This window comes from Chiloscyllium punctatum, chromosome 10 (genome assembly GCF_047496795.1).
Source record: "Chiloscyllium punctatum isolate Juve2018m chromosome 10, sChiPun1.3, whole genome shotgun sequence".
NCBI lineage: Eukaryota > Metazoa > Chordata > Chondrichthyes > Orectolobiformes > Hemiscylliidae > Chiloscyllium > Chiloscyllium punctatum.
Genome location: NC_092748.1, coordinates 116,097,795 through 116,110,598, shown reverse-complemented (window position 1 = coordinate 116,110,598; position 12,804 = coordinate 116,097,795). Strand labels below are relative to the sequence as shown.

The 12,804-nt window shown below is 46.8% G+C and overlaps 1 protein-coding gene across 3 annotated transcripts in view; it reads left to right on the top strand.

The window, feature by feature from the left end:
• znf142 (zinc finger protein 142) overlaps window positions 1-12,804 on the top strand; it is a 40,781-nt gene that overhangs the window by 22,042 nt on the left and 5,935 nt on the right. For all 3 annotated transcript variants that reach the window (XM_072580007.1, XM_072580006.1, XM_072580008.1), the window contains 2 exons: window positions 4,464-4,641; window positions 7,405-10,879. In XM_072580007.1, coding sequence (XP_072436108.1) covers window positions 4,464-4,641; window positions 7,405-10,879 — 3,653 coding nt within the window. The remainder of the gene's footprint in view (window positions 1-4,463; window positions 4,642-7,404; window positions 10,880-12,804) is intronic.

Sequence of the window (12,804 nt, the reverse complement as noted above, 5' to 3'; positions counted from 1 at the left end):
TAATCATCATCTACACCTCTATCAAGTCACCCCTAAACCTTCTTTTCTCCAATGAAAATAGCCCCAAGTGCCTCAGCCTTTCCTCATACGATCTTCCTACCATACCAGGCAACATCCTGGTAAACCTCCTCTGCACCCGTTCCAGTGCCTCCACATCCTTCCAATAGTATGGCGACCAAAACTGCGCACAATACTCCACTTGCGGCCACACCAGAGTCTTATACAACTGCAACATGACCTCAGGACTCCGGAACTCAATTCCTCTACCAATAAAAGCCAGTATGCCATATGCCTTCTTCACAGCACTAGTTACCTGGGTGGCAACTTTCAGAGATCTGTGTACATGGACACCAAGATCCCTCTGCTCATCCACACTACCAAGTATCCGACCATTAGCCCAGTACCCCACCTTCTTGTTACTCTTACCAAAGAGAATCACTTCACACTTACCTACATTGAACTCCATTTGCCACCTTTCTGCCCAGCTCTGCAGCTTATCTATATCTCGCTGTAACCTGCCACATCCTTCCTCACTGTCAACAACTCCACCGACTTTCATATCATCCGCAAACTTGCTCACCCAACCTTCTAGCCCCTCCTCCAGGTCATTTATAAAAATGACAAACAGCAATGGTCCCAAAACAGATCCTTGCGGAACACCGCTAGTAACTGCACTCCAAGATGAACCTTTACCATCAACTACTAACCTCTGTCTTCTTCCAGCCAGCCAATTCCTAATCCAAACCTCCAACTCACACTCAATGCCATACCTCCGTATTTTTTGCAGTAGCCTACCATGGGGAACCTTATCAAACGCCTTACTAAAATCCATATACACCACATCTACCGCTTTACCATCGTCCACCTCCTTAGTCACCTTCTCAAAGAATTCAATAAGGTTTGTGAGGCAAGACCTGCCCTTCACAAAACCATGCTGACTATCCTTGATCACATTATTCCTATCCAGATGTTCATAAATCCTATCCCTTACAATTCTCTCTAAGACTTTGCCCACAACAGAAGTGAGGCTCACAGGCCTATAGTTACTAGGGTTATCTCTACTCCCCTTCTTGAACAAGGGAACCACATTCGCTATCCTCCAATCTTCTGGCACTATTCCTGTAGACAACGAGGACATAAAAATCAAGGCCAATGGCTCTGCAATCTCCTCCCTTGCTTCCCAGAGAATCCCAGGATAAATGCCAGCAGGCCCAGGGGACTTATCAATTTGCACCTTTTCCAGAATTTCCAACACCTCTTCCCTACATACCTCAAAGCCATCCATTCTAATTAATTGTGACTCAATATTCACATCAGCATCAATGTCTTGTTCCTGAGTGAATACTGACGAAAAGTATTCATTCATTGTCTCCCCAGTCTCTTCAGCCTCCACGCGCCACTTCCCACTACTATCCTTGACTGGACCTATTACTACCCTAGTCATTCTTTTATTCCTGACATACCTATAGAAAGCCTTTGGGTTTTCCCTAATCCTACCAACAAAGGACTTCTCATGTCCCCTCCTTGCTGCTCTTAGCTCTCTCTTTAGATCCTTCCTGGCTACCTTATAACTCTCAATCGCCCCAATTGAACCTTCACGCCTCATCTTTACGTAGGCCGCCCTCTTCCCTTTAACAAGGGATTCCAATTCCTTATTAAACCACGGCTCCCTCAGACGATCCTTTCCTCCCTGCCTGACAGGTACATACTTATCAAGGACACTCAATGGTAGCTCCTTGAACAAGCTCCACATATCGATTGCGCCCTTCCCTTGAAGCCTACTTTTCCAAGCTACGCATCCTAAGTCATGCCTCACTGCATCATAATTTCCCTGCCCCCATCTATAACTCTTGCCCTGCAGTGCACACTTATCCCTCTCCATCACTAGAGTAAAAGTCACCGAATTGTGGTCACAGAGTTAGTTTAAACCAGGGAACTATAGACCGGTGAGCCTGACCTCGGTGGTGGGCAAGTTGTTGGAGGGAATCCATCGAGCCTGACCTCGATGGTGGGCAAGGACTGATTAGGGATAGTCAACATGGCTTTGTGAGTGGGAAATCGTGTCTCACAAACTTAATTGAGTTTTTTGAAGAAGTAATAAAGAGGATTGATGAGGGCAGAGCAGTAGATGTGATCTATATGGACTTCAGTAAGGCGTTCGACAAGTTCCCCATGGGAGACTGGTTAGCAAGGTTAGATCTCATGGAATACAGGGAGTACTAGCCATTTGGATACAGAACTGGCTCAAAGGTAGAAGACAGAGGGTGGTGGTGGAGGGTTGTTTTTCAGACTGGAGGCCTGTGACCAGTGGAGTGCCACAAGGATCGGTGCTGGGCCCTCTACTTTTTGTCATTTACATAAATGATTTGGATGCGAGCAAAAGAAATACAGTTAGTAAGTTTGCAGTTGCACCAAAATTGGAGGTGTAGTGGATAGCAAAGAGGGTTACCTCAGATTACAACAGGATCTGGACCAGATGGGCCAATGGTCTGAGAAGTGGCAGATGGAGTTTAATTTAGATAAATGCGAGGTGCTGCATTTTGGGAAAGCAAATCAGAGCAGGACTTAGACACTTAATGGTAAGGTCCTAGGGAGTGTTGCTGAACAAAGAGACCTTGGAGTGCAGGTTCATAGCTCCTTGAAAGTGGAGTCATAGGTAGATAGGATAATGAAGAAGGCATTTGGTATGCTTTCCTTTATTGGTCAGAGTATTGAGTACAGGAGTTGGGAGGTCATGTTGTGGCTGTACAGGACATTGGTTAGGCCACTGGTGGAATATTGTATGCAATTCTGATCTCCGTCCTATTGGAAAGGTGTTGATGATTAGATTAGATGATTAGATTAGATTAGATTACTTACAGTGTGGAAACAGGCCCTCCGGCCCAACAAGTCCACACCGCCCCGCCGAAGCGTAACCCACCCATACCCCTAGATCTACATCTACCCCTTACCTAACACTACGGGCAATTTAGCATGGCCAATTCACCTAACCTGCACATCTTTGGACTGTGGGAGGAAACCGGAGTACCCGGAGGAAACCCACGCAGACACGGGGAGAACGTGCAAACTCCACACAGTCAGTCGCCTGAGGCGGGAATTGAACCCGGGTCTCCGGCGCTGCGAGGCAACAGTGCTAACCACTGTGCCACCGTGCTGCCCACAACTTGTGAAACTTGAAAGGGTTCAGAAAATATTTACAAGGATGTTGCCAGGGTTGGAGGATTTGAGCTACAGGGAGAGGCTGAACAGGCTGGGGCTGTTTTCCCTGCAGCGTCAGAGGCTGAGGGGTGACCTTATAGAGGTTTTCAAAATTATGAGGGGCATGGATAGGATAAATAGACAAAGTCTTTTCCCTGGGGTCGGGGAGTCCAGAACTAGAGGGCATAGGTTTAGGTGAGAGGGGAAAGGTATAAAAGAGACCTAAGGGGCAACTTTTTCACGCAGAGGGTAGTACGTGTATGGAATGAGCTGCCAGAGGAAGTGATGGAGGCTGGTACAATTGCAACATTTAAGAGGCATTTGGATGGGTATATGAATAGGAAGGGTTTGGAGGGATATGGGCCGGGTGCTGGCAGTTGGGACTAGATTGGGTTAGGATATCTGGTCGGCATGGATGGGTTGGACCGAAGGGTCTGTTTCCATGCTGTACATCTCTATGACTGTGACTCTGAGTGCTATGCTTAAGTACTTTGGACAGGAAACAGTTAAATTCAGGGAAAAAAAAGACTTACCATGGAATGTACAACTGATGGCTGAAGTCTCTGTGCACACAAGCTGTTGGCTTCCTGGATCAGTTGTGGTTGGCTGTCTTCTCTCTTCTGGAGACTTTGGTCTTTATTTTGAATTCAGCCTTGTAATGCTGAGGTTTTCCATTGGTTTGCAGAGAAAAGTGAGAGAGGCCAGAGGCTGTTCTCCAGGCAGGTTTCCTCCCTAACTGTCTCTCTATTCAAATCCAATAGGTTTTCTACACACACAAACTGGGTCATATATTACCTCTGTCTGAACATATTGTAGACTTTGACTGCAGTCAGGCAGTTCATGCTCTTTGTAAATGCAGTATTCTCCCGACTGCAACCAGTCTCTTTGCATTGCAAACTGTTCTTCCAGAAAAGTTGAAAATATTGATATCTGTCCAATCATAAACTAAAATTTCCGAGGACACATTTTCGACCTGTTTTAAAGTTCCTTTTTAACTGATGCTTCATACCAAGTGGGAGAAGGCAGTGCAGCAGAACCTGATCTGCCTGATATGAGCAGCTTCGTTTGAAGTTTTAAAACCTTCACTTTGCAGTTTATTTATCTCCCTCTTTCCTACGATATTGAGACCAGAATTGTGTACGGTAATTCCCAAGTGGGCTAAATAATTTCTAAAGAAGTTCAAAGAGTAGGAGGAGTATTGCTAGAGGATGTTTCTGGGTCTAATTATTTTATTTTACTTGTTGGTTTTAAACCTTCCTTTCTAGGCGAGAAGCCACATAAATGTGAACTGTGCGATTTCACCTGCAGGGATGTAGGCTACCTATCGAAGCACATGCTCACACATTCTGACGATAAGAACTACATGTGCACAGAGTGTGGTTACATCACCAAGTGGAAACACTATCTGACTGTACATATGCGAAAGCATACTGGAGACCTGAGGTAATGCACTTTGTTGTATGTGAATTATATGCTTGTCCAAGAGTGATAGGTGTCTTTCTGGGGGACAGTGCTAGGGAGTTATATCCATTATTCAAACACACTCAGCCTGTGTGCATTAGTGCACTGGAAAATTCCCCTTTTAACTATCTTGTCAGGTGCACTCAGGATAAGTTTGGCATTGGGTGAGATACAGAGTAAAGGATTATATGCTCATTTATACTGAAAGTAAAGCTATCTCTACATTCTCTCCATCAGACAGTCCCAAGCCAGGGATAGCATGGCTTTAGATACAGAGTAAAGATGACTTCGTGCTTTTAAAGTGAAAGTAAGGCTTACTATACTCTTGAAGTGAAAGTAAAGCTCTCTCTGCAATGTCCCTGTTAAACAATCCCAGGACATAGACCATATGGAGTTAGGTACAGAATAACGCTCTCTCTACTCTTCTAAAATGACAGGAAAGCTCACTGTACTGTTCAAAATTGAAAGTGAAGCTTTTTGTACAACGTCCCATCAATCAGTCCCAGGATAGTTCAGAATTAGATACAGAGTAAACTAACATTGCTCTTTTAAACTAAAATTAAAGTTCCCTCAACACTGTCCTCATCAAACACACCTAGGACAAATACATCACAGGATTATATACAGACTAAAGAGCTCAGTATTCTCTTTAACTTTAGGGCGGCACGGTGGCACAGTGGTTAGCACTGCTGCCTCACAGCGCCAGAGACCTGGGTTCAATTCCCACCTCAGGCGACTGTCTGTGTGGAGTTTGCACATTCTCCCCGTGTCTGAGTGGGTTTCCTCCGGTTTCCTCCCACAGTCCAAAGAGGTGCAGGTCAGGTGAATTGGCCATGCTAAATTGCCCGTAGTGTTAGGTAAGGGGTAAATGTAGGGGTATGGGTGGGTTGCGCTTCGGCGGGGCGGTGTGGACTTGTTGGGCTGAAGGGCCTGTTTCCACACTGTAAGTAATCTAATCTAATCTAATCTAATCTTTAACTGAAATTAAAGCTTCCTCTATTGTAGTAAACTAAATGTAAAGCGTCCTCAACACTAACCCAATCAAACACTCCCAGGACAGGGACAGCATCGGGTTAGCGACATAAAGCATCCCCTACGCTTTTTATTTGAAAGTAAAGCTCACTCTACGCTGTCCCAATCAAACACATTCCTAGGGCAGGTACAGCACAGGGATAGATACAAAGCAAAAGTTCCTTGACACTGTATCCTATCAAACATTCCTAGGACAGGGAAAGAACAGCCTCTTTTACCGTTTAAACTGAAAGTAAAGTTCCCTTGACGCTGTCTCCATCAAACACTCCTGGTATAGAGACAGCACAGGGATAGATCCAGAGTAAAACACTCTCTGTATGGTCCCTAGCAAGCACTGTCAGGACAGGGACAGCACTGGGGTAGATACTGAGTAAAGTTCACTCTACATTTGTAAACTGAAAGCAAACTGAAAATAAAGCTGTTTTTATTATTTAAACTGAAAGCAAAGTTCTCTCAACGCTATCCATATCAAGCACAGGTACAGTAAGGGGTTAACTACAAAGTAAAGCTTGTTGGAGTTGTGGATAGTGTGGAGGGCTGTTGTAGGTTGCAACGGGACATTGACAGGATGCAGAGCTGGGGTGAGATGTGGCAGATGGAGTTCAACCTGGAAGTGTGAATTTGAATGCAGATTATAGGGTCAAAGGTAGGATTCTTGGCAGTGTGGAGGAACACATGGATCTTAGGGTCCATGTCCACAGATCCCTTAAAGTTGCCACCCAGTTTGATAGGGTTGTTAAGAAGGTGTATGGTGGCTTTCATTAGCAGTGGTTTGAGTTTAAGAGCTGCGAGTTTATGCTGCAGCTCTATAGAGCCCTGGTTAGACCACACTTGGAATATTGTGTTCAGTTCTGGTCGCCACATTATAGGAAAGATGTGCAAGCTTTAGAGAGGATGCAGAGGAGATTTACCAGGATACTGCCTGGACTGGAGGGTGTGTCTTATGAAGAAAGGTTGAGGGATCTAGGGCTTTTCTCATTGGAGGGAAGAAGGATGAGAGGTGACTTGATAGAGGTGTACAAGATGGTGAGAGGCATGGATAGAGTGGAGAGCCAGAGACTTTTCCCAGGGCAGAAATGTCTATCACGAGGGGGCATAATTTTAAAATAATTGGAGGAAGATTTAGGGGAGATATCAGAGGTAGGTTCTTTACACAGAGTGTGGTGAGTTAAGGAATGCACTGCAAGCAGTAGTAGTAGAGTCAGATACAGTAGGGACATTTAAGCGACTGTTGGATAGGCATTTGGATGATAGTAAAATGAAAGGTATGTAGGTTACTTTGATCTTGGAGTAGGATAAAAAGTCTGCACAACATCGAGGGCCAGCAGGCCTGTACTGTGCTGTACTGTTCTATGCTCTATGTTTTAAAGCTATCTGTACACTGTCACCATCAAACACTCCTTGGACAGGGGCAGCACGGGGTTAGATAAGTAAATTCCTCTTTATTCTTTTAAACTGAAAGTGATCTGAAAGTAAAGCTGCCTCTACACTGTCTCTAGACAGAGACAGCATGGTATGTTGATATCAGCATATGGGAAGGGGCGATAGGACCCCTTGAAATGCGTATTTGAAACCTGGTTGGAAAGTTTGCTAAAGCCGTTGTAAGAAAATACCGGTTGGAAGAGAAGGGGAAAGAGAAATACTTTACTAGCCCCCTCTTACTGAAATTGGTTGTTTTGTCATTGTGCTCCTACTGTCCTTGTCTTCTTGCAGGTACCATTGTAATCAGTGCTCGTATCGTTGTCACCGTGCAGACCAACTCAGCAGCCACAAGCTCCGACACCAGGGCAAGTCGCTGATCTGTGAGGTGTGTGGCTTTGCTTGCAAGCGGAAGTATGAACTTCAGAAGCACATGCAAGTGAAACATTCAAAGGACTACCAGATGCCCCTCTACCAATGTCAGTACTGCAGCTACCAGACGAGATACAAGCAGGCCCTCCTGAACCACGAGAACTGCAAGCATACTAAACACAAGGAGTTCCGCTGTGCCCTGTGCACCTACAAGACTTTCAGTAACACTAGTCTCTTCTTCCACAAACGCAAGGCCCATGGCTATGTGCCTGGAGACAAGGAGTGGTTGGAGAACTATGCCAAGGAGGAAATGGCAATGAACTCCAGCCACATTCTTCTAGGGTACGGTGACACAAATCTCCCTTTTTCCGGCTCATCCCAGACGGAAATGGCTGTCGTGACTCCAAGAAGTGAAGGGTGGCAGAAGAATTCAGCTGCAGTGGAGGACCAGGAGAAGTTGTACCAGCAGCAAGACTTTGTGAGCCCCCTCCTTGGGCAAGAGGCCTCTCAACCTGGGGAAGAAATGCAGAGTGGTACCATGCCACATGAACCCACACAGTTAGAGCAGCACCTGGTGTACTCTGCTACGGCAAGGCAGGAGGCTCAGCCTCTCACCACCCACCCAGGTGGCACTGGTTCGGGAATGAGCCGTGTTATGGAGACAGAATTTCAGAAAGGTTTGGGAGGAAATGGCTCACAACTAGAGGAAGTGTTTGAAGCACAGCTGGAGTTTCATAGTGCCCCATCAGATGAAGTAGCAAAGCAGCTTTCAGACTCCCAGCTGCCAATCTTGGACTCCTGGGGACCGTGTGATACTGGAACCATCTACAGGGACTTTGGACTTAACACTGGGGTCCATGTGGAGGCTAGTGATGGCAACGATGAGGCTGACATTGGAGAACACATTGAGGATGAAGTAGCTGATGGTGGGGAACACATCATCGGGACTCGAGACGAAGTAGGCCACAGTGTTGATGTCTTTGCTGATGAAGATCAGAGTGGCAGTTATGAACTCCCAGGTAAAAGTGAAGGAATTGGCAGATCCTCCCAGATGGAGGATGATACTTCCACAAATGTCAAGGCCGATGGGACGTGGATTAGTGTGATGGAGTCTCCCCTGACTCAACCCAGCAATGAAAACGGGGACACGGCCGTATTTCCGGACACGGAAGCTGTGAATCAGGTCAGTCCTGAAAGTCAGGAGCAGGCGCAGCTCTCCCAGTCGGAATCTGAGATTAAGGCTTTACGGAAGCAGGACAAACAGCAGGCACAAGCCCTGGTCTTGGAGGGAAGAGTACAGATGCTGGTGGTGCAAACAGATGCCCAGGTGTTCAAGTGTGAGAGGTGCTCATACGTCACCAGGAAAGAGAAAGCCATGGTCCTCCATACAAAGTCTGGCTGCCAGAATAAGAAATCGCCCCTCGTGTGCACTGCCTGTGGAGCCACCTTTAAACAGCAGAGAGGACTCAATACACACTTGCAAAAGAAATGTCCTGTCATCGTAAAGAAACACAAGCTTTATGTGCGGCAAGCAAGAGTGACAGAGTCCAAACTGGACCTGGTAGGAGAGAAGGAACAACGTGTGGAATCAGAGGTGAGGAAGGTGAGGGCGATAGCAAAGAACAAAGGCAAGCGCACCAACGTTGATGCAAGTAAGTGGCAGGAGCTGAGCCCAGTTCCAGTGCAACCTGACCAGCTGCTCACTAAAGTAACTGATTGTGGAGTGAACAGAGGTCATGTCGTTGAAGACTTATCATCTATCTCTGCCGGAGAGCAAGACCAGCCTGAAGGAGAGCTCCTTGCTGCTTGTGAGGGGGTGGAGGCCGGATTCTTCACAGATGAGGCATTGGCAGGTGCTCCTCCGGTCCTAGATGAGAATCTTCCATCAACTCCGAGGGAAGGGACACCAGAACACACACACATTGCTGAGCAGTCCCAGCAGGAGTCAGGGACATGCAAGTTCCGGTATGAACAGGGCAAGTTCTCCTGTGCCTCATGCCCTTTTGTCTGCTCCAGTGAATCAGATATTGGCAGCCATGTGGCTGGTGGCTGCCCAGAGCCCCTCAAGCTGCCCTGTGGATTCTGTGACTTGCTGTTCCGCTCCGAGAGGGCATTAAGGAACCATCAGGCCATCAAGCACACTCAGGAGGAGGAGCTATCAGACCAGAGCGATTCGGATGAGCTGGAAAAAGGATCTTGTAGTGAGGATGAGGGGAATGGAGATTCTGGGGAGGGAGACAACCTAGAGGACAGCGATGGCTCAGAGCTGGAGGGCAGCCCCAAGCAGAGACGTTTCTTCTGCTCCTCGTGCCCCTTCAGCTGTTACCAGGAGCGAGCCTTGGACACTCACAGGAAGAAAGGCTGCATGAAGCCTGGTGAGCTCCAGTGCAGCCTCTGCTCGTTTGTCTGCAAGTCGGCCGTGGCCCTCAAACACCACACCCACCTGCATGGCAAGAAGTGCTGCCGCAAGAGGCCCCGCTTGAGCTGCCAGCTGTGCCCGTTCACCTGTAAGCAGGCCCGATGCCTCAAACAGCATGTGGCCATTAAGCACGATGGTGTTAAACCCTACAAGTGCCACTACTGTGATTTCAGCACCACCCGGCGCTACCGTCTTGATGCACACGAGTCCCTGCACACGGGTGTGGGCCGCCTGGCATGTGATTCCTGCCAACAGACCTTTGGCACCGGCTCCAAGCTGCGAATCCACAAGCTGCGAGTCCACGAGAAACGGCCCACCCACTTCTGCACCCTGTGCGACTACAGCGGCTATAACCAAAACGACATCACCCGGCACGTCAGCAGCTGCCACGCCGGTGAGCCGAGCGCGGCCTGCGGGCGCTGTGACGCCCGCTTCAGCTCCGAGGGTGCTCTCAAGCAGCACTGCCTGCGGAGGCATGAGGAGAAGGTGTGCCACGGCTGCCCGTCCTGCGTGTTCGCCTGTTACAGTGAGTCCACCCTGCGGAGCCATGTCCAGAGGCAGCACCCGCAGCTGGAGTGCTCCTCCTGCAAAGAACGCTTCGAGAAGCGAGACCAGCTGGAAGAGCACAAGAAGGTCCACTTCAGCCACCACTGCCCGCACTGCGACTTTGCCACTCGGGAGCGGCAACAGCTCATCCAGCACCTGCTGGATACCCATGAGGACGAGGAGGAGGCAGATGGCAGTGAAGAGGGCAAACCCTTCCATTGCCCCTTCTGTGAGTTCACCTGCCGCCACCAGATGGTATTTGACTATCACATGAAAGCTCATGGTGGCACACGGATGTACAAATGTACCGACTGCGACTATACCACCAAAAACCGACAGAAGATCACGTGGCACATACGGATTCACACCGGGGAAAAGCCCTACAAGTGCCACCTCTGCAACTATGCCTGCGCAGACCCATCGCGTTTGAAGGTGAACTGGTTTTCATTGGTATATGTTCACCACTCATTCCACAGCAAGGTTCATTCACTACATGTGCTCACTCACCGCGCCCGCACGCATGCACACACACATGCGCGCACACCAGTTTTGAAATTCCTCCACCCTTTTTCTCTCTGATCTCCTCCAGCCTTTCAGCTACAACACTGGGTTAGATACAGAGTAGAGCTGCCTCTATACCATCCCATTCAATACTCCCAGGACAGGGACAGCACAGAGTAAAGATTACTCTATACTATCCCCATAAAGCATTCTCAGTAAAGCTACAGCACAGGGTTAGATACATTAACAAAGCTCACTTTGCACTGTCTCCATTAAAAACTGAAGGACAAGTACTGTACTGGGTAAGATATGGAATAAAACTCTCTCTACACTGTCACCCATCAAACACTCCCAGGAGAGATACAGCACTGTGTTATATACCGAGTAAGGCTCACTCTACACTATCCCTATTGTATACTCTCAGGAAAAGGACAGCATGGGATTAGATACAGAATAAAGTTCACTGTACACTGACCCCATCATATGCTCTCAGGAAAGGGACAAAATTGGGTTAAAATCAGAGTAAATTGTTCCAGTTTAGAATAGGTGAAGTGATTCAAAAAAAGGTAAAGACTATCACCAGTTCATTTGTTCAATAATCCTTGGGGAAAAATGTCAGGGAAATTTATAGAGTCAAAGAGCCCTGGAAAAAGCCCTTCTTGTTCTTGATTTAAGTAAAAGCTTTACTTCTGTAAAGGATCCCAAAGCTCTCCGCTGTCAGTGCCTTGACCAACACGAGCCTGATAACTAATAGATTAACTTAAAATTCATCTCATCTGGTCCAACCCTGCAGCCCACAAAATGTGCACTTGAACATAGAACAATAGAGCGCAGAACAGGCCCTTCGGCCCTCGATGTTGCACCGACCTGTGAACCAATCTAAGCCCATCGCCCTACACTATCCCATCAACATCCATGTGCTTATCCAAGGACTGTTTAAATGCCCCTAATGTGGCTGAGATAACTACATTGACAGGCAGGGCATTCCACACCCTTACCACTCTGAGTGAAGAACCTGCCTCTGACATCTGTCTTAAATCTATCACCCCTCAATTGGCAGCTATGCCCCCCTTGTACAAGCAGATGTCATCATCCTAGGGAAAAGACTCTCATTGTCCACCCTATCTAATCCTCTGGTTATCTTGTCTAACCTGACAATTCTGAATTTAGTTGTACTTTTTCTGATCTAAATATACCATATGCAGTCCTAATTAATGTAGTCTCCTTTGTGGTGGGAGAACCAAACACACTGTTTTGTGGAGCACCCCCTTTCATTCTATAAATATGCCCAAGAGCTTTCAGGCATCTGTCATTTTAGTTCTGTGTCCCAGTCCCTACTCTGACCTTTTTGTCAGTTCTACCCTATGCTGTAAAGTTAAGGATAAACTTGAACAGCAACATTATTTTTGATTAGGTATATCATAGCTTTCCAAATTCTTTCCAAATTGATAATTTTATGTAATAATAACCTTTGCACCATTTCTTTTGAACAGAACTTAAAAACATAAACTTGATTCTGCTATTCCCGCTTGCAACTTCTTTAAGCCCATCTTTGTTTCTTTTATTTGTCACGTTGCCATCACATTTTGCCTTTCACAATCTGCTCTTTCGTTATTTTAATGTATTCTGTCTTTCACACTGCGTACCTTTTGCTGTAATTCTTCCTTGTTCTTTTTCTGCATCTTTAATTGTTTATAACTATTGTTTATAACGACACCTCTATTTTCTACTTCCAAGATCACCACCCTTAAAACTTAGTGTTATTTCTCTATAGATATGCCTGACCTAAGTGTTTCCCAGCATTTTCTGTTTTTATTTGGATTTCTGACATCTGCAGTATTTGCTTTTGTACTGGG